We start from the raw sequence: 21,442 nt of genomic DNA on the forward strand, positions 1-21,442 counted from the left end.
ATCCAAATACACATCAATACCATTTTCACCAATATCATTATCTGATATTCATGAAGTATTGCCATTCGTGACCATCTATTATGGCCAGTAATAAACACAAGGATATGGTTAGAAAGAATTATACCATGGTTAGAAGGCATTGTTTCTCCACTGCTGTGTTTTAGGATTAGTCGATGAAGGGGAAGCTTATGCTGAATGCCGATTCCAATCGTGCAGTTGGAATACTATAATAATATCATGTACTGACAGTTGGAATACTATAATAATGTCATATACTGACACCCAGCTGCCACCTGCTTCGATGGAGACACAAAACAAAGACAAAGATCCCCCGTATAGCCTTAAGACTGTTGGGGCAAGTACTGTTAGCGAGCACGTTTGTTGAAGGCTGGCACGGTACACGAGGGGGTGGGTGGTCAGCACCACGCCCGACCACCTTTGTCTCCCGAGTGGCGATGTTTACACACCGCACTAGGTACTCATTTGAGGTGGGGTCGACCGAGGGGATGCCCAGGAGCGGTTCAGATAATCGTCACTGGTGTTGGTGGCCGTGAGCGGGAATCGAACTCGGGTTTCCGGGATCGTACCGCGGTCGTGCACACCGCCACACTACCGCTCCCCACTAGACACATGCATACACATGCACACTCGAAATGCATGCAGTGCATGGAGTGCAGCTAAAGCACACACTCGCTGTGACATACACAGGGAAAACTTGCATACATTACCCCCACTGCCCCCTAATTCACCATCCTTCTGTGACTGCGCTTTGTGAAGCTTGACAGCTTCCTGACTGCTGCATTAAGCAGGCAGGTTTATTTAACATATAGAAATGTGATATTTCAATGTGCACAATTTGCCATTCAACTGTATGTACACACATAAATATGCACGTACACAGAAATACTACGCAAACCATTGCTTCTGTATCACAGCATTTATCTAGAGGGGGCTGGCAATTATGGCATACTTAACAAGGATATCATGCAATAAAAAATGTAGTACTTTTTGTGTATTCATTTTTAATATGTAGCCTTTAATAACATACTTACAACAACAAAAATTGTGAATAGTGCATATAGGTCACACCAGGCAAAGGTTCCATTGAATCAGCTATCCCACACACCCCACACAGTCTGCCTGCCAGCCACGTTGTCTGCCTTGAGAGGCCAACAATTGCTTAACCGCATCTTCCGCCGATTGCGTCTCTGCTATCCTCGTAGGCCACTTGCCGGAATCCGCATCGCCTCGCCACCCGTGCCCCTGGCCGATCCCACGAAATCCGGGGCCCCCGCTGAATTTTGTTGGCTGCACCTCACTTCTACCGTCACCTCATTGAGGCTGCGACTCACACGATGGCCAGGTTGCTGGTGGGTTTAGCCAGGCTTTTCAGCAAGCCAATTCAACTCTGTATTGTTTAGAGTCTGCGGAGCAAGCACGGCAGAGGGGGGGGGGGTGAGTATTTTCTGCGTATTGGTGAAGATCCAATACTGAAGGTTCCCTCCTGTGTGTCAGGACGTTGGTATTTAACTCCTGAACGTATTGCCATATGCAGGAAGGGAACTAAGTCTGAGGGTGGAATTGTTCCTTGCTCACCTTGCATAGCAATGCTTTCTATTATAAAGGATTGTTTTAACCAAGGGTCCAAACAAAGACGAGGGAGGCTATGGTCATCAAAATGGGCGAATGTAACGGGGCGCTGTATTAGGGTTAGTAATTGTGACGGGGTATGCGAGACACTACGATGTTCAGTTTAAGGGGTCTATAAAAGAAGATTTTGGTGATTAGTAGTTTAAGAAGAAAAATCTGGAATTAACTTCAGCACAGGTGAATTTTTTATATATGGTGTATTGTGATTAAATGTCTGAGATTGACAAGAAAAATGTACAAGGGTTGACTTAAAAATGTCTGATGTTACAGCAGCTGCTTTGCTTTGTCACAAAAAGGTATGCATTTAGCCTCGAATGAACTCAGCAGCATAAATAAATCACTAAGATGAACTGATATAAACCAATACAGATAACCCTAGGTAGGGATGTATATTAAACAGAAACCTAGCCCCAGCATATTTTGTGAACTTGCTTCATGTCAAAATTGAAAACATTAAACCACAATGAATTTAACTCGATACAAATTATATCAAAATACTGCTAGACTATGATAATGAAAACAGTCACAATGACTAATGTAAGGCTTTTAATGGAGGCTTTTTCCCTTATGAGCAATGATGTCAGACGGAAATGCGCTGAAAATAAAGTGATAAATCCAACCGTGTGTGTATTTTTAATATCCCGTTCTTCAACAATAACTTCATAGCAAAAGCTAATTCAATTTATTTTCCAACAATCATTAATATCCTTACACTCTCTCCTCTTCGCCATTCTCACTGGATGTAGAGAACACGAATCGTGAGATTCAACCCCAAGGCGGTGGCAATGAAGCATTCACCAGCACCATTTGTGCCAAAGTTCCCTGCGTCAGTGAGAGCCAGCCATTCCATTCATCCCATATTCGTTTGATACAAACGTTTGGCTTCCAGCACCATGAGTTCATTGCTATTTACGCAGCTAGGAGCGCTTTGATGCTCGCCATCTCATTTACAAAGGAAAACTGGACAATAGTATATTAATTGTAAAACTCATAATATGGCCACTGACCAAACATGTAGACTCGTATATAAAAACCCATCTGGGCAGCAGTGGCAAATGAAATCCGAATTGGTCCTGACCAAGCCCACTTCACTAATCTGCACTAACAGCATGGCAAGGTATGTTCAAATCACCCCCACGACTGACACAGCATGGAAAGGCCTTCATCCAGCGGTGGATTGAAAAAGGGGTGTAAGTTTATATTTTAGTCAGATCTGATCCTACAATCCTGTGCCAACTAGCTCAATGATGAGCTTGCTGATGACTAGTTTATCTGTAAGTGGCATAAATGGAAAGATCAGCCACTAATTAGGTCAAAGGCATTGAACCAAGTATTTGTTCAATCAGATGGCAAATCGAATCGGGTGCATGTACAACACGTTTACAAGGGTAAGTAAGATCCATATGCATTCTCACGTACATGAAAACACAGCATTAACATAAACCATTCATGTATGCAAGCTGCACATATTGGGATATATTTGGCAAATAAGATGCTAGTTATGGGAACCTCATTTGCCAGTAAAAATATGATAATTGGTTTTTTACCCTTCTATCTGGCAACAAAACTGACACCTTTTTACAAGGAGTCATGTTTGCATAGACTGCAATACCTGCAGTCATAATACAAACAAAAGACATAACTCTGATAATGTGCACTGTCCTTGAAGTTGATTGGTCCACACCCGAGACAGCTTTCCTTAGAGCCTAGTCTCACATGGGTTGGACCAGATGACGCCAAAAGGCGCACAACTCAAAGACAATGCACCATCAGAGTATGAGAGCTCGGGGCAAGCATCTACACTATGGGAACCTCATTTGCCAGTAAAAATATGATAATTGGTTTTTTACCCTTCTATCTGGCAACAAAACTGACACCTTTTTACAAGGAGTCATGTCTTTTGTTTGTATTATGACTGCAGGTATTGCGGTCTATGCAAACATGACTCCTTGTAAAAAGGTGTCAGTTTTGTTGCCAGATAGAAGGGTAAAAAACCAATTATCAAGATGCTAGTTACATTACGGGATGAAGCGTAGTGGATGTTTCATTCAGAACAAGAGTCAACCACATGACTGAATAGGATGGCTGCTGTGTCGAAATGAAATCCTGTGCATTATGGGTTATGAGACAATATATAAACACAGCAGGTCTCACCTTGGTATGGGTTTGGCTGGGGGCCTCTCCACTGTTGGTTGTGATGCTGATGGGGCATGGTGGAGCTGGAGCTGCTTGTAGGAGTGTGTTGGAGCCCCATGTACTGTTGCTCACGCAAGCCCTGGGTACCATCCACATCGCTGAAGGACTGGCTCTGTTAAAATATACATGGAGATATGATCAGCTTAACACCCATGAATCAATAACTTACCTTCAACTAATCTTGAGCCGGCTAATATACAGTCTCTTTTGCAAAAGATGCGATTATATTTATTATGCTTGTTTACCCCAAAAAATCCCCCAAGAGTTGCACGATTAATTTTAGGAGGGTCCTGCCAGGTAACTGCATGAGGTTTAAGATCACAATTTTCAATATTAAGAGCACAATCGGAACAGATCATTCTCGCATATGTACGAGCATGTTAGAGTTCTTATTGACGAAAAAAATTAGATCACTAAACCAAATTAGCGAAGCAAATTTCACACACCAAAGGCGTACATTTTTTTTCTTACACAAATTGTCAAAGCATAATACACCGTGACAATATGAATAATTTAAGTGCACAAAATTAACGATATTTTACAAACACCTGTGGACAGATGTAATCTATCACAGGGACAGATCAAACATGTTAATTATAAAAATATATTCATTGGGTGTACGTGGTGCATTTATTCAGAATGGCAGATGCATTAGGGAAGATAAGTCTTTACACATCTAAGATTCTCAATACACATGCGGGGATACCTTTGCCTGTCTCTCACTGTCCCACAAATCCCTTACAACTCCCTCCTAAAAAAAATCTTCAATTAGAGAAGAACCTGGACTGAGCCCTCATCTCCACGAAGTGGTATTTATGGTCTGTATCTGCGGATTAGCAGTGTACAACCCTCCATTCCCCCCACGATTCTAGAATTTCCTCCTGGGATTTCAGCAATTCCTGGGAAAGAAGTGCAGAAGAAGTATGCTCTGGAGTTACAAGGGAGCACCGTTGGGACAAATCCACACAAATTCCTGCAGGAGCCACAAAGTCACGTAGCCTGACTGCATTATATCTAAAATCGTAAGCATCGTAGGTACAAGTCGATGTTCTAATGGGTGCCCACTGAGCAAACACCAGGTTTCTTGAGGTAAATTGCAACACATGCTGGTCTTCAGCTATGTGGTACAGATCATCCTGATGAAGATGATGTTGTTTTATGATAAATTAGAATACCTGTCTATCTTGTTCCAAATTTAAATACTTGTGTTGCTTTAATAAAGACCTGGGGCATTAGCCCTTGTGCTCTGTCTGCAATATTAAGACAGGCACTGTATTATGATGCACGTTTGCATTGTAATGGCGATGCTGATTTTTATAATTGGTTTTTTACCCTTTTATCTGGCAACAAAACTGACACCTTTTTTTACGAGGAGTCATGTTTGCATAGACCACAATACCTGCAGTCATAATGCAAACAAAAAAACACAACTCTGATAATGTATGCACTGTCCTTGATCAGAGTTGTGTTTTTTGTTGCATTATTATGACTGCAGGTATTGTGGTCTATGCAAACATGACTCCTCGTAAAAAAAAGTGTCAGTTTTGTTGCCAGATAAAAGGGTAAAACACCAATTATCATATTTTTTACTGGCAAATGAGGTACCAATGGTGCTGATTTTTATGTTTACAACATCAGCATGAGCTTAATAAATGTACCTGCTGTTGTTGGAGAGCTCGGTTGCCAGTAGATGTATGGCCACGGTTGCCATGGCCCGCATGCCCCCCATGCATCTGCGTGCTCCTAGAGGGCCCAGGAGCCTGGTGGTGGTTGTTGTTGTTGTTACGCCCCCACGCCGGATGGCCGTGCTGCGGACTCTGGCCGCACGGGAGCTCGGCGTGGCCGGGTGACGGCACGCCCCCGGCAGGCAGGAAGGGCGACCTCTGCAAGGCCCAGTGGTTGAGGAGAGCCTGTTGAGAAGGTGGGCCGGCAGGGTAGCACACACCTGCACTGGGCTGGGTCTGTCCTGAAAACCTGGGATCCCCCCCACGCATGTGAACCATCCGGCCCCCATCCTGAAAAGGCACGCATCACGGGCATGCATGCGCATTCTCTTACACACTGTCATGGGACGGAAGACCATTCAGGTTCATTCATTTACACGCTTGTTTTGACCAAGCCGAAGGTTTTGCATTCTCGACGTTAAATTCGGCTTAAAGAAAAGACAATAAAAAGCTGTGTGGGTCATGCAATCATCCAATTAGCTGCATACGACAATAGTACCGTACACAACAGAGATTGGCCAAACAGGCACATTAATCTGAACATTAATTCAAATTCTGATTTATTCACAGCTAGTACACATTAAATTACACACAGCACACCTTATATAAATGTTATGATTCACCATGGAGTCCATCTACAACTCGTGTGGTTATGTGTATGTCATACCAATAACACACTATTTATTTATACTGGATAAATCAAAAGAAAGTACACATTTTAAACTGGTAATAAATGCAAATTCGACGATATTCTAAATACAACATATATAACCCATTTATCAGACACATTCACATATACATGAATAATACACATTAACATGCATACCCACAATGTGAGCATTTATAGTCTGAAAAAACATTTACAACCGCCTCTGCTTTTAACTTTGCATATCAACACCACAATGTGCGATTGAAAAAAAATATCAACACTGTTAGCACAGGCAGAAACATAATGTCTTTACAATGGTTTCAATAAGGAAACAATGTACTAATGAGTAAAGATTCACAGATATGCAATATATAAATAAGGCAAAGCATGGAGTGTAACATCATAACAACGCAGTCAGAATTGTGTGATGAATGGAATGAAGTATCTTCAGAGTCAAGTTATAATAGCAATGGTGTATATTTACAAAACAGCTTCGAAATAATGCTAATGTAACAGCGCAACATTTTAATAAGGAAAATTACTGCAAAGGGCAGCGTTGCAATCGTGATGTAAAAATATACCATAACAATGCTGCACAGAATTGCAATGGCACTAAATAGTTTTGTGATAACAGTTTAAAAAAATATGAAGTTGCAATAATGTAAGATTGGAATACCGTTAGGCAATAAATGCAGCATTGCAATAATGCAGCAACGTATATTTAACGGTTTCCAATTATGCTCCAGTGCAGTGCTCTCAGGGGCAAGCAGAGATGATAATCAAAGAGGGGATAATAGCAGAGAAGAGGGGGGGGCAGACGAAAGGGAGGAGGATAAGGTAGAGATCATAAGACAGGAAATGGGCAGGTAATAAAAAAATGAGCTGATGGGGAAAAGCCAAAATGAGAGAGACAGTGAGATGGAGAATGGGAAGCGTGGTATACTCGAAATTCAATTAAGCGAGGACAACTGTGAGAGAGACAAAGAAGGGAGAATGAAGAGGTTGGGAAATGTATTCGGTCACATGGGAAGAGAGACATGACGCAGTGGGTGGAAAGTATGTAAACAGAAGGAATGAGATGGGAAAAATTAGAGGGAATACTAAACCGAGAGAAAGGGGGAATTAAGATAGGGCCAGGAAGAAAGAGGGAATTAACAAAGAGAAGGTATAGGATGAGAGCAGGGCAGAGAAAATACATTATTTATGAACAGTAATTCTCACTGATAACTGTCAAATGAGATCACATGGCGACTGCACAATCCCCCAGCCCCCCGGGCTCACCGTGACGCACATCCACACATGGGTTGTGACGCACCCACTAGTGAGCCAAGGGGCACACAGTATGGAGCACGCACGCGCACACATATAGGCGCTCAAAGAGACACGTAATTGCACAGAGGCTGTGGGACCAGCGGAATAAGACACACATTTTGACGAGCTTTTAGAATGTTTTTCATTGCAGTTGTTCACCTAGCTCAACAAATAACAAATGTTCAATTGATATTCACCATAATCAGCCACAATCTATCTTTTGCCGAAAGCCTCCCCAAGCCGTTGCCATCACTCACAATCTCACGATGGGACAATCCATATCGCTCATGCACACCAGCAGATTTCATTGCTCCATCTCCACGTTTGGATGGACTTGTGGCCAGGTGCCCTCCTCCGGCTGCCACTTCGTCATGAATCTCAACCACCAGCCACCATCTCATATAGCAATGTGTCCTGCCCAAACTAACTTAAGTCAAAATGATGTATCTAACATATGCGTATTCTCTGTCTGCCTCCCAGTCTAACTCCAAGCAAGCACCTTATCATGCTGCCATACACTTTTAAACGGTCCCTTTGACAATGTCTATGTTTTTATTACATACACTATCCATACACATTTACAGACATGATTAAATTTACATATGAAATTATTTCAACTAAAACGTGTCTTTTATACATACTTTAATGTTAGTCACATTCTTAATGTCTGCTCTACTCTGTCTGGACAACGGTCATTGACAAGATACCCAACAATGCATCACGGTTGGCTACGTACGGTGAGAAAGAACTTCAACATGCATACACTTTTGTAGCAATGTATTGCACAATATTTATTTACAAACATAGTCTAAAAATTAGAGCTGGAACTATGCATTCATGCATGCGTGACAATCAATTCTTCATCCCAAACCAAACAGCTTGCCAAAGATAAAATCATTCATTCACGCAAATAATATGCAAATGATATGGTAATATTATGGTAATTTATGAATGACACATAATTGGGAGAGGTGAAATGTGACAGAGCAAGATAAAATGGGCCAACATATAAATTTGAATAAAAGAAAAAAAAACTGTCGAAACGGAAGTGCAAAATAAAATACAATTTAAGAAAGACGGTCTAAAATGCATGGCTGTGCACAAAACCGTAAAAAAGACAAACAATTGAGAACTACAAGATTTGAACGAGAAATTACAAAAAAAACAGACCTCTATGTCAAGAGAATTCTGAAGGCCGAAGTGCAGTGAGAATTTGTATTCGTTCATAGCATTTTATTGCCACCAAATCCAAGCAGGAATTGGTCAATTTTGCATCATTCATTTACATTAACAGTATGTTGACTTAAAGCTTTCGTGACTGCAGGAATACATATTCTATGGGTTTTTCGGTGAAGCAATGTAGATAGAAAAATAATAAAAATATCACGACATTTCGATCACAACACAAGCAATCACCTGAATACGATTGCTTGTGTTACGATCGAAACGTCGTGATATTTTTTAATTATTTTTCTATCTACGTGGCTTTACCGAAAGACCCATAGAATATTAACAGCATCATTTAAAAAATCTACAAATTCACAATCATTGACTATAATGCAAAACCTCTGATTCAAGTATCGAATCGCCACACATGAATGATGCGATGCATTGAATCACGAGGGAATTGAATCGTTACGACCCTACTTAAGAATACCTGGGCATTGTTGGCATCTTAACTTTAGCTCAGACAGTTGGGAATATCAATTAGCTGGCACACATTGTATGTATTAAACTGATCACATTTACACCATGTGAATTATAATTATAAAGTCTTTATTCAAGTGGAGGGAGGCAAGTGTGTATAATTAACTGCAAAGAGTAATTTACGGTCACATGACAGTGAGTACTCATAAAAAACTGAAGAGGTAGTGTTGACGACAGGCATGGTCATTTTCAAGCTTAGCTTTTAAGGGAAATTACATACTGTAGCATTTGCATTGAGGCAATGGGTTAGCAAGTTGGAAAATTATGCTTATATACTCACGATGCAGATAGGTTAAGGTCGTTATGGTTTAATTATAGAGCAGGATCCGATTTTACACTGCATGCCAATCTGCCAACACAGTCTCCACCACAACCGCACCTGTGGAAGTGCAGGTCCCCGGGGCATCTGGGACTGGCAGTTGACCAACGTGGAGCACCGACTTTCACCAAAATGCGCGGCCGCCTCGGCAACATTCATCTGCGCTGCAGCTGTAATTTAAATAAACATAATACATTTTTTATAAAATCACAACATAGCGAGGATTTTTTTACGATTATGCATAAATTATCCCCCTTTTATGATATGCCGCTGAAGACAATGATGGTAATGATAATTTTGCTTGACTCTTTCCTTTTATTCAAAGATGTAAATGCTTTCACAGCTGGAAGGTGAACAGCCAGGGGAAATTATGTCAACAAAAATAAAGATGCTCTGTCAACTAATGGGATTATTTAAATCCTGCATACCGCCACTTGTAGACTATTTACAAGCTTCTATGCAAAGAGACATAAAAACAACCATGATAATTTACAGCCTTTTGTAAATCCGCTGCTGGATGAAGGCACTCCAATGCCATGTCAGTAATTTGGGTTATTTGACCATATTAGACCATGTAAGCTGCATAGCTGGGAATCAAACTCGGTCACTGGGCTCACATGGCAGTACTCTACAGGGAATAAAACACAAAGTCCTTTATTGTGGTAAAGACAACTTCAAAGTAAAACAAACTTACTTTGTGGCAGCCAATAATTATGCAGATTTAATTGGTGGGAACAATGCAGCTATTTCCAACGAGCATCTCCTGTGAGTCACAGCAGCAGTGCCAATTTGGCCCATTTCATAGCAACACAATTAGATTAAATCTTGACTGAAAGCTTTCGTGACTGCAGAAATTCATTCTATTTGGGTCTTTCGGTAAAGTCACGTAGATAGAAAAATTGCAGTTCACCTGCTGTATTTTTTCACCTGAAGGCAATTGCCCGTGTTGCGATCGAAACCTCGTGATTTTTTTTTTTATGTTTCTATCGATGTGACTTTACCGAAAGACCCAAAGAGTACAATTATATTAGTCATACAATAACTTTGCACCAAAATTTCTTCTTTTTTTTAAGCAATTTTACCGATTAGTGGCATTAAACCAAGAGAGAAGTGCAGAGCGGAAATACGCCACCGCTGGCTCGCCGAGTCACAGCGTCGTGCGACACCGCAGATCAAGTCTGGCCAAGGTTTACAAAAATAATATGTGGATCTGGTTCAATACACGCCTCCAGACTGGCACTGCTCTTCGATGGCAGCTTGACAGCTAAGGTTTCACGGAAAATGTTACGTCTGTTCCCACATCCACCACAAGAATGTGAATAAGGACAAATGCAGGTTACACGTGTATTATAGTTAAGCACGAGTAGATTAATTACACACTGTTATTTGGACATGTTAATACCACAACAATTTACACGTAAATTTTTAAGGTAGAGGAGTGTAAAAAACCTTATTTAAATATGTATCATTCATATTGCGGGGTCTAAGGAAAAAATACTGAAAATGTTCAATCCTAGATTTGCTCAATAAACACACAAAACTATTATCAAAAGTTCTAAATAATTAAAACCCTCTTACAAATTTGAGCCTGCAATTTAGATGTATATATAATCTTTTTATTCCCTGCATCCAGATTTTTCCAGTTTCAATATATTTGTAACTGGATGATTATGCGCTGTGAACACGTCAAACAAGCACACAATCTAATAAAAACGTGTGGACGTAAATCTCCTGCCAGCATGAAATCACATTAAGGGCCACATTGTGCCTCTCAAATGCATAGTCAGGTTGAGAGCATTACCCTGCAACTGCTAAATTGCCAGAATGTACTTTCACAAATGTTCACCAGGGAAACATGCTAATGTGGAGAGGTGGGGGTGCCTTTCTAGGCTACATGCTGACCAATGCAATACTTTGCATATGAAAAATCTAGAAGTATTCATATCAGCACTCTGTACCATCACAGGACACACATGAAAGAGAGCAAAACAGCTTCATAGGGCCTCTCGTTCTGAAACAAATAATACATATATTTTTGTCTTGAAACCAAATTATCCAATGCCAAATTACAATAATCTATTTAATAAGGAGAGTTTCACCGAGTCTCGCGACTCTTTTCTTATCAGAGTTCAGCATCGGCACATTTGGCCAATTCCAAAAATTAGTGTTTGGAATGTTGGAGGAAACCGGAGAAACAGGATAAAACCCACGCAGATCCTGAGGGTAAAGATGAACACTGCTGTCTCTTGCCACCTCGCAACCCCCAAACATACAACACCTAGAGTGCCAGGGTGTTCACCCATCTCTGTTTTGCTTCAGGGATCTAATACGATTAGGCATATTTACGGTTATTTTTTACAAGGGAAATTCACAATTGTACACAAAACTTCAATCATTTAAAAATAAATTCTACTTACAAGTCCAATCAAACCCATAATTAAATTTTATATCTACGAATGAAATTTTTAGCTGCTCAGTTTTAAATCAAACAATCTATTGGAAATGCTCCATAATAACTGTCCTTGAACTGTCACTATTAATAAAACACATTTTATGTTGGCAGCCACAGAAAATCAAAACAAACGACAGATTGTACAGGCCTTCGACGAAGTCCTTCTATGTTATATTTAAATTGCAATGATCCAAAATGAGCATCATTTACATTTTTTATTTCGGTTCAATAATCTTAGATCTTACCAAGTAAGCCCAAATACAAACCCTGGTGTATTTGAAAGATACAGGGGGCATATATAAAATGTAAAAAAAAGAAATGTCTCCGTACAAATAAGCCAATATATTTTCATGGATAGAACTGATATTTACACAAGCAAAGGAAAGCCAATGTCTATACCTTAAATAAGCCATGCTAATATCAGGCAAATACTGCAGTGCTTTTTCCAAGGCCCAGTAATAAGCACAATATTTTACTGCAATTCAACATGAACAGTTTTGAATAACCCAGGGATTTATAAAAATAATATTTCAACGAAATCTTTTTTTATAAATCCCTTGCCTCCTGCAGAGCATGGATGAGTGAAATTCCACTTGTGCTCCTTTTACCTTTATTTATTCATGCGACTTTCACAAACGGCCTCAAGCGTGGACTTACCGGAGGTGGCGTGTGTAGCGATCCCTCCACCCTCACCGGCGCTCTCAGCTCTCCGCAGCACGGACACGCCTGCGCGTGACGGGTGCCAACTTCCCGGCTCTGCATCGGCGCTGTGCATTCGCCGCACGCCCAGCCCCCCCACCTTCCCCGGTGGAGCGCTGCGCTCACCGCTCTTCTCTCCCTTGCCGTTCCTGAGAAAACATGTGCTCATTACTTACCAGCCGTGCGATAACAAGCAGACAACCGTAACAAGCATTGGCACAAACATTTCTCATTACTTTAAAAGTATTGGGACCAAAAAAAACACTTTACCAAGTGTGGTATAATAAGCAGCCATTTTCGTGTCATCACAAGGAACGCATGAAACAATTGCGATCTCTGGAATATCAAGCAGTGGTTATCTTACCAGTCCTGGAACAACGACTCGTATACAAACTCGTAGACATATATCTAAGATTGAACACATTGTTATTCCATTGCAAGAAAGATCAACTCTCAGAGTTAGTGGTACCCTTTTCAAGTGGCCAAGACAAGACATGCAAAATGCATGGGAAAGTGTCAACTGAGTGGAGTGATGTGGCGGTCAGATACATGGGGGGGGGGTGGGGGAGGATGGGATGCATCTCACCCGTTGGGCTTGCTGGGCTCACTCTGCATGGGCGACTTAAGGCAGAGCACAGATACACACGTACACAAAGACAAACACATGCATAATCATGCATAATCATGCTGAGAGTGATAAAGATCCAACAACTGTAAGAGAATGGCAAATATCATGATTACCACCCTAGCACAACTGGATTAAGATGTTCATCAAGTGCTTTTGTATTCTCTAAAGAACCAGTCATGAAAGCTTCAAATCAAGATTGCCTTTCTATTATTCTGCATTGTTTATTTATGGATCTTGAATCCAAATTGCTTAGATATCTCAAATAAAAGTTATGCATATATTTCATTTGCACGTAATGTGACACCGTAGCCATTCTACATGGTTCTCTTTTGGTAATATGTGGATGATTGTTACATCTCGGTCATTTTTATTATGCAGTACTTGATGTGTAACATAGCACAATATACAAGCATGCAAGAACTACATGTTAGACGTAGATTGGGCAAGGTGTATGAAATCTGCCATTGACATGGTGGCGATGAATGAATAAAATGCACATTAAACCTGGTTGAAGATGCGCTCCCTAGCGAGCCGATATTCTTCTTCGCGCTCCTCCAGCGATTTGGAGCGTCGGTCCAGTGCCATGGCTGGACCGTGAGACTAAACGCACGAGTGAAAAGTCAGAGGTTACATACACAGGGCCCAACAATCACCAATAGGGATCTCAACATTTTGAGTCTCACCTTTGTGGGGCACTTGTGCTATGACCTACATCGAGTGCAAATTTAAGAGTAGAATAATAAAGCGGGTTTAGTCTGTTCAGCGTTTCATTAGTGGCTGATCTATAGGCAGCATCACAGAAGTCAAAAAGTGGTAGAATGATAGCTTCAACAAATTTGCAGGTACAATTGAATGGGAAAACAATGTTTATATATTTATAAAAACCCTATTTTTTATGTGATTTTCTTTGAGATCTGACCAATATGGGGTTATAGTTTATTTGTGACTTAAGTACCAACGTTCACTAGCAGGAATGGAAACCATATGACTGCGAACTTAGCGTGGGGTTCACTTAAGACCACACAGATCTACAAAGTCACAAACACCGGCAACTTTTTGAGTATCTACATTGACCTCCACCTTCCTTTTATAACATCCAGTCAATCGCATGCACCATATTGTCACAATCTCAGAGAAATTTATTCAAATTAAGCTGGGTGCCGAGGGCTTGGAGAGAGACTCGTGGGCTCACCTGCTGCGAGCTGGCTGGCGGGCTCTCGCGCTTGAGGATGAGCTTGCGAGGGGTGGGGCTGCTCTCCTCCACTGCAAAGTGCTCTTTGAATCGCTGTAGGGGACTGTGACACGCAGTCACCAACGAGAGACACGTTCCCGTCTTTGTGTTAACTCGGAACAGACCATTCATTCGAGCACCGATGGCAAATGTCTGCTATAGCGGCCACAGCGCGCAAATGGTGAGATTGTATGAATAATAATACAGTTGTGTTAAGATGTTGAAACACCAAAGATACCGTTTGCAAGGAATCAAGTTTACATTAACCACACGTACTTGTGGTGAACATGCAACCAAAACATGCTCTGATAAAATATGCATCGTCTTTGAAACCGATCCTCCACCAGATATATGATGGCATAAGCCATATATTACACATTTGATTCGTGCATGTGTTACGTGCAATTGAAAGTCATCAAATACTAAGTAAAAACTGCGTTGTAATCCCATGACATACACACTCATAAATAGCCAGAACATGGCATTTCCAATTGCTTTCCCAGTTTCATGTCATTTGCCGGCTGTAAGTTTTTATCCGGAGGTGGGATTGTTATCACCATTCCCAGTGTTAAGATATTTTCACCATACTGATGTCACCTGCTTCACCAGTAGGAACTGTTATATATATGCCAACTGAAAATGTTTCATCAAGAAACCTTTACAAAAAGCAATTCTCATCATGACTCATGGTGTGAATTGCAGTCTTCAACCATAATCCAATCTCTGGCCTCTATTTATGTGATATGAAAAAGGACCATTGGCATGGTGTTTTTGACGAATGTGTCGAGCGTAATGCTTGATCCGTGCAAGATTTAGGCCGAGTCAACCTACATCAAATAAACGACCTAAGAGATATGAATTGCCGTTGTTGTACAATATAATTTAAGTATATACCTGCACATTTGTAAAAATGTATCGTAAAGGTTTTAATTTTTAGTTATCTAGCCCATTAATCAATCAGTGAACTGGAGTGCCACACATTGCATGGAAAGCTGGACGGTCAACCAATAATAATCTCGACTTTCATTTTGCATATGTTAAGTAGTGTTCTTCATTGAATTAATAAGTCAAGTGAAACCCAGTCATCACTTTAAAGGGCATCGACACGAAACGCTGGCCAATGGTGAGGCCCTAAAGGTGCAAAGGTAAGGAACGCTAGAGCCTTGCTGTGGAAGCCAAACAAGCAGCGGTATTGTGGCCTTCAACTTATTTTACGCCATACGTATCCAACCGTGCTAATAGGAGGTGTGAGACTTAATGTTATGCACAGCCTGTGCCCAAGTTGGCTGATATAGATTACCCCACTGGACATTACCTAGACCAGTATAAATGAGATGCTAATTTTAAAACTACATTATGAGTGTGCAACGTGGCTCCAGACATCAAGGTTATGAAGCAGCCACTGTGCATCCTGGTGGAGAATGCCAGTGTAAGCCATGTCCCATCAGTTTGTTAAAGTGATTTAAACCATCCACTAAATCCTCCACTGCTGACGTCTTCTGTGTATTAGCTGGACGAAATCTCTAGCAATGGATCCATACCGTTTAAAGCACAAGGCGCAATATATATATAGCGCTGTGACAATGAACATTGGATATACATTTTACTTAGAAATCTTACCTATAAACGTAATTTTTAGTCTGTCCATCTGTCTGTCTCTGTGTCTATGTGCAGGGAACTTGCGAAGGATTTGGCTCGCGTAAAAAAAAAGTAGCCGGGTACCACACCGTTAACTCCGTGGTGACCTAGCGCTATTCCATTTTCCCATCCGTCAACTTGCAAGTAGTTGCATTAACAATTGAGTGTAATTTATCATTATTTATTCATTTCCTCGCGCCGCTAACTGCTGCAATCATAGCAGCTACCACCACAGAATGCACTGCTGTAATCATAGCAGGTACCACCACAGTCAGTATGCACTGCCATAATCATAGCAGGTACCACCACAGTCAGTATGCACTGCTGTTATCATGCCAGGTACGACCAGTCACTATGCACTGCTGTAGTGATAGCTGATACCACCAGTCGTTATGCACTGCTGGAATCAAAGTAAATACTGCTATGGCGTTGGTAGATACTGCTATATACAGTTAGTAGATACTAAAACAGTCAGAATATACCACTACGGTTAGTAAATACTGCTACAGTCAGTACATACTACTATACAGTCAGTAGATACTACTACGGTTAGTAGCTACTGCTATAGAGTCAGTAGATACTATAGAGTGAGTAGATACTGCTATACAGTTAGTAGTTACTACTATAGTCAGCAGATACTACTATAGAGTTAGTAGTTACCACTATAGAGTCGGTAGATACTACTGTAGGGCCAGTAGATACTACTATGGTCAGTAGTTACTGCAATCAGTAAATACTACTATACAGTCAGTAGATACTACTGGCTCAGGAGATACTACTGTACAGTCAGTAGATACAACTACAAAGTCAATAGATACTCCTTACTCTGTTGAATGTAGGGTAAGTATATATACCTACACGGGGGTAAATATTTTTCTGAGGGGGACATTGACAATTTTCGAAAACCTTTTACATCAACTATTTACCCTCCACTTTCTATAACTTTTTGGGAATTCTGCAAGCCTCTTATAATTTGGCTCGTGGATAAATGGACAAACGGCCCACCGGGCTTTCACAGTAGTTTTGAAATATCTTTTTTGCCCGGGCAACGCCAGGTACTTCCCGCTAGTGTTATATAAATATGTTTAATCTAACATATTGATTACATTAACATGGAATTTTATTGCAGAAAAGTTAAACTACTTTGGACAGTCAAAACGGAACTATATTTCAGGCTTTACTATGCCCACTCACAGCAATTTCATTGATTGATGTGCTACTGAGTTGGAGGTCTTTGAAGGAACTGGTTCTTTTATGCCTATCTCTATCTTAATATACATGTAATATTGTAAGATGCCCATTTGCTTTAAGGAATTTCTCCTTCCACATGTGTTCATATTTTGTATTATTTATTCACACACGAGTATTTTTATACTACGTATTTTTGTTTACCTTTGTGATCCAAACACAACGATATGCAGTGACCAAAAATTTCATCTGTATTGAAAATATACAAAGTAACACTTTAATGCGCTGTTACATTGTATGCAATGTTCAAAGTCGGTATTAAATTCAAATATACCTACCACAGAAAATCTGCTGCATTCATTTTCACTTTCTAAGATTCATAAATAAAATTGTAATGTATATTATTCACAGCAAATACCAAAGTCTTTGGCAGAGAACTGATCGTTTAATCTGCATGTTCCAGGGAACGCAACGAGCCACCATCCCATGCACCATCTGCCTCTAGCACACTCTGTGCAGTCCATATGACTCATGCACTGTGGAGAGCTTGCTCAGAAAAATGGTGCCAAATTCCAATCAAACGCTAGTCCTTCACGTCAGAGCTAAAAGTGTCTAGTTGACTTTGAACACCTGCACAAGTGTGTATGTGTAGGGGTGCAGTGATAAGCACATTGTGCTCTGAACCCAGTTACAAGGGTTCAATTTAGGGGGGGTCTAAAGATTCCGATTCATTGACAAATATTGAGTTGTAAACTTCATGATACCTGCATAGAAATGCATGTGATAAGGTGTTTTCCAATTTATTCCAATTTATACTGTTATTTAAGCTAATAGGGTGAAAAAAAAGCTACACAACAAGAACACAAATAAGAAATTACATGAAGGATAGTGAATATTAGACAATTTATCAAATCACCATCCATATCAATTCCCAGAGCAATGGAAATAGGTCTTGGGCCTCACCTCGGCCAACTGGGGCTAAATGAATACCTGATACAATGTGTAAACAAACACTGGGGGAGATAAACAATCCAGGTATGGTACTGGCCGCACCACCCTCTTGTATGTTATTCCAGCCTTATTATGTGCTCAGGGATATAATTTATTCCTATGATTGAAAACGAAAAAAGAGACCTTGTGTGTATATTTTTACGGGGAAATTGTGACCAGTTTCTAAAAGGTAACAACTCGGAATGTAATTACTGATGATACACTGCAGTGGCTCTTAATATATAAACTTGGTTTGATAATCTCTACATCAACTCTGTGTAAAATTAGCACACCGGCCAATGTCAATACATGCAGCAGGGAGACGAATGTGGCCAGGCATACAAAGGCCCACTAACCCCTTTGGAGTGACGCACCAATTTAAACACGTTTCATAATAGCACTCACTCCAACTGTCAATTTAAGACAAAATAAGATTTTATCTTTGTTAAACTTTAATTAAATCAGTTATGCGCATATTTAGTTTAAATCGAATTACGAGTGCAAAAGAGTGTTTGAATGTGTGTGTGTGTGTGTACATGCAAAGTACGTGAGTGCATGTTGGTGTGCGCGTCCACATACATACTAATCTGTCATTTGTGAAATATTGCACTGCTACCAATTTAATGTTTGGGCAACTTTCAACTAAGGTGGCAATTACTTCATATAAAACTGCCAACTTTTAAAATGTAATTTCGTAAGTTGCTAATTCCTTTTTTGATTCATTGACAACCAGTATTGGTGTCCTAACATAACCCTTGACAGCATTATGCAAGAGACTTGGGGATCTGAAGCAGCCTGCCTTCTATCAGGGAAGTGCCATTCTGTAGCTGATAATGTGGACGAGTATAAAAATAGTAACGTGAAACATGGGCGAGTGGCAGACTGGAGGGGGGCTGATGCCCGAGTTGTTTTACACAGCCTTCAAAAATTAAAGACTCTGGCTTCAAATCCTAGGTGAGAGAGGCAGAAATAAGCTTGACACTAAAGATTCAGGGCTCCCATGTGCTGCGAGTTACACGGTCTACCTCTGGATACCAATTATCCCCAAGTTTATGTTTGCACCTGATCAATACACAGCTCTGTAACCAGAGGTAAACAGAGAAATCACTCTAGGGTGGTACGAGCATCATTAACTGTCAGTGGAATGACCTGTGGTAGGTATTGCAGCGCAGGAGGCTCGATTATTGGACAATACAACCATGAAAAAACTTACATGTAACAGACCAGTGGCCACTGGATTGAAAAACTAGCAAATTAAAGAATGACCTTGTGCTGGTGAGAGATGGGTATTATTTGTGAACATATGTTCAATAAAACACTTGCTCGAATGCTTTATCATTGCTGCATGGTTGAGTTGGAATCTGGCTTGTTCACAGGATGCAGTTTGTCTTAATATAAGAGGAAGATCTGCAATTAGCCTGGGTGTGAGTTTAACCTCTCAATGCTGGGCATCCCATGTTGTAGTTTGCATTTATTTTGCTCCGATGTTCAATGTTGAATGTGCCGTGTGTGCTTACAAGATGACATGTTCGTTTAAGGTCACTTGATAAATTAAATAGGAAACTACAGAAATATGATACTGCAACCAGTTGGAGATTTACATGGTGGGAGGCCATCAGCATGAGTGCGTGAACATCATATAACCATACAGATGTAGCATCAGATGTAGTGCAGCGATAAGGAAGTCGCTACTAAGTGTCCCATCAACGTGAAAAGGGGCACAGTGCTAAGCAGTTGTACATCAATGATTGGAACAATCAACATCAAACTGTATATATATTATGCTATAAGTAGAGATTATCAAAATATAAGTAGTAAATGTATAAATGACAGGTGTATGATCTGTGTGAATGTGTGGATATTTGAGTGTCTGGGGACAGCAGGTGTATGGCATGCAGCCGAGTGTTGTTTGTGAATTATGTTCCTTATTCACTACCTGAAGAGTGTGCAAAAATACCCAAGTGTTGTGTGTACATGCATGTGTGTACTGTAAGAGGAGAATGTGCTCGTACATGCGAGTATTCGCAGTCTTGTGAAGCATCAAAGTGGTGCCCTTGGGTCCAAGAACCGCATGCTCCAAGCCAAAGTGTGTGGCTACACGGTGCGCCAACAGCCGGTGATACGATGTCATTGGGGACAGCGAGTGTATATTCGCACTGCACGCATTCCACACACAACATCAGCAACATGAATTGATATGCGAGTTCGCCGTTTAAACTGCAGCCATCCCTTATGAGGTTTATTTTAGTAATTGATCGGTAGAGATGCTGACAGTGGGGGCATCATTACAGCATGGTTCCCAATGACTAGAAAGCAAAATGAGCTTCATTGAATCAATTTGGTATTTGCAAGTGTCATATTTCTGTGCAAATATATTCAATTGAAATCCATATTCAGTTGGTAACCAGTTCAAGTGTTTGACAAGGGCAAGGACAAAATCCAAGATGCTAATTATGGAAGACGTTTTGATATGTAAAGCAGATATAAACACAAAACAAACATGGCACAAATTTATACAAACGCAAATGCATGGATATTCAAAAGATAGGCCCGAAAAACAAAACTCACAAATTCAGCCATATATGAACCTACGCATGTGGCAATGACACAATTGATAAAAATGTGTAGACCAAAATAACTGTGACTTGGCACGCAATTCGGCTTAAATTGTGATCACGCTGACACGCTCACCTCCGTAACAAGCAATCACACATCGTTTAGGCGTTCCAGTAGTCTATTACTCCTCGTTGTGAAAACCCATTCCATTACGCTGTCAGCGAGTCGGGGCCAGTTTAGTAAAACGCATTACAGGCACATTCAACAGGCCAGCACACGAAACCTCTAAGATGACCAACGGACAGTGAATTTGTATCACAGCACAAACATATATTTAATTTAAAAAACGAAGTAACGAAAGGGAAACAATAACTCACTTGCTGTCTTTTATGAACTCCAAAATATCTTGCTCCATCTTCAGCAGAAACATTCTGTCTCTACAGAGCATCATCATGGGGCAACAATGGGTTACATGAGGAATCTTGAAACCAATACGTGCCTTTT

The 21,442-nt window shown here is 40.6% G+C and overlaps 1 protein-coding gene across 3 annotated transcripts in view; it reads right to left on the reverse strand.

Moving 5' to 3' along the window:
- The window catches only part of LOC144724939 (uncharacterized), a 68,423-nt gene that overhangs the window by 34,754 nt on the left and 12,227 nt on the right, over positions 1-21,442 (reverse strand). For 2 of the 3 annotated variants that reach the window (XM_078604275.1, XM_078604266.1), the window contains exons 8-16: positions 21,316-21,375; positions 20,395-20,538; positions 14,528-14,630; positions 13,840-13,935; positions 13,294-13,328; positions 12,666-12,856; positions 9,617-9,726; positions 5,505-5,861; positions 3,805-3,958 (exon numbers count right to left, since the gene is read on the reverse strand). In XM_078604275.1, coding sequence (XP_078460401.1) covers positions 3,805-3,958; positions 5,505-5,861; positions 9,617-9,726; positions 12,666-12,856; positions 13,294-13,328; positions 13,840-13,935; positions 14,528-14,630; positions 20,395-20,538; positions 21,316-21,375 — 1,250 coding nt within the window. The remainder of the gene's footprint in view (positions 1-3,804; positions 3,959-5,504; positions 5,862-9,616; positions 9,727-12,665; positions 12,857-13,293; positions 13,329-13,839; positions 13,936-14,527; positions 14,631-20,394; positions 20,539-21,315; positions 21,376-21,442) is intronic. The other variant, XM_078604285.1, reaches the window with a different exon arrangement.

This window comes from Lampetra planeri, chromosome 2 (assembly GCF_965212315.1).
Source record: "Lampetra planeri chromosome 2, kcLamPlan1.2.h2, whole genome shotgun sequence".
NCBI lineage: Eukaryota > Metazoa > Chordata > Hyperoartia > Petromyzontiformes > Petromyzontidae > Lampetra > Lampetra planeri.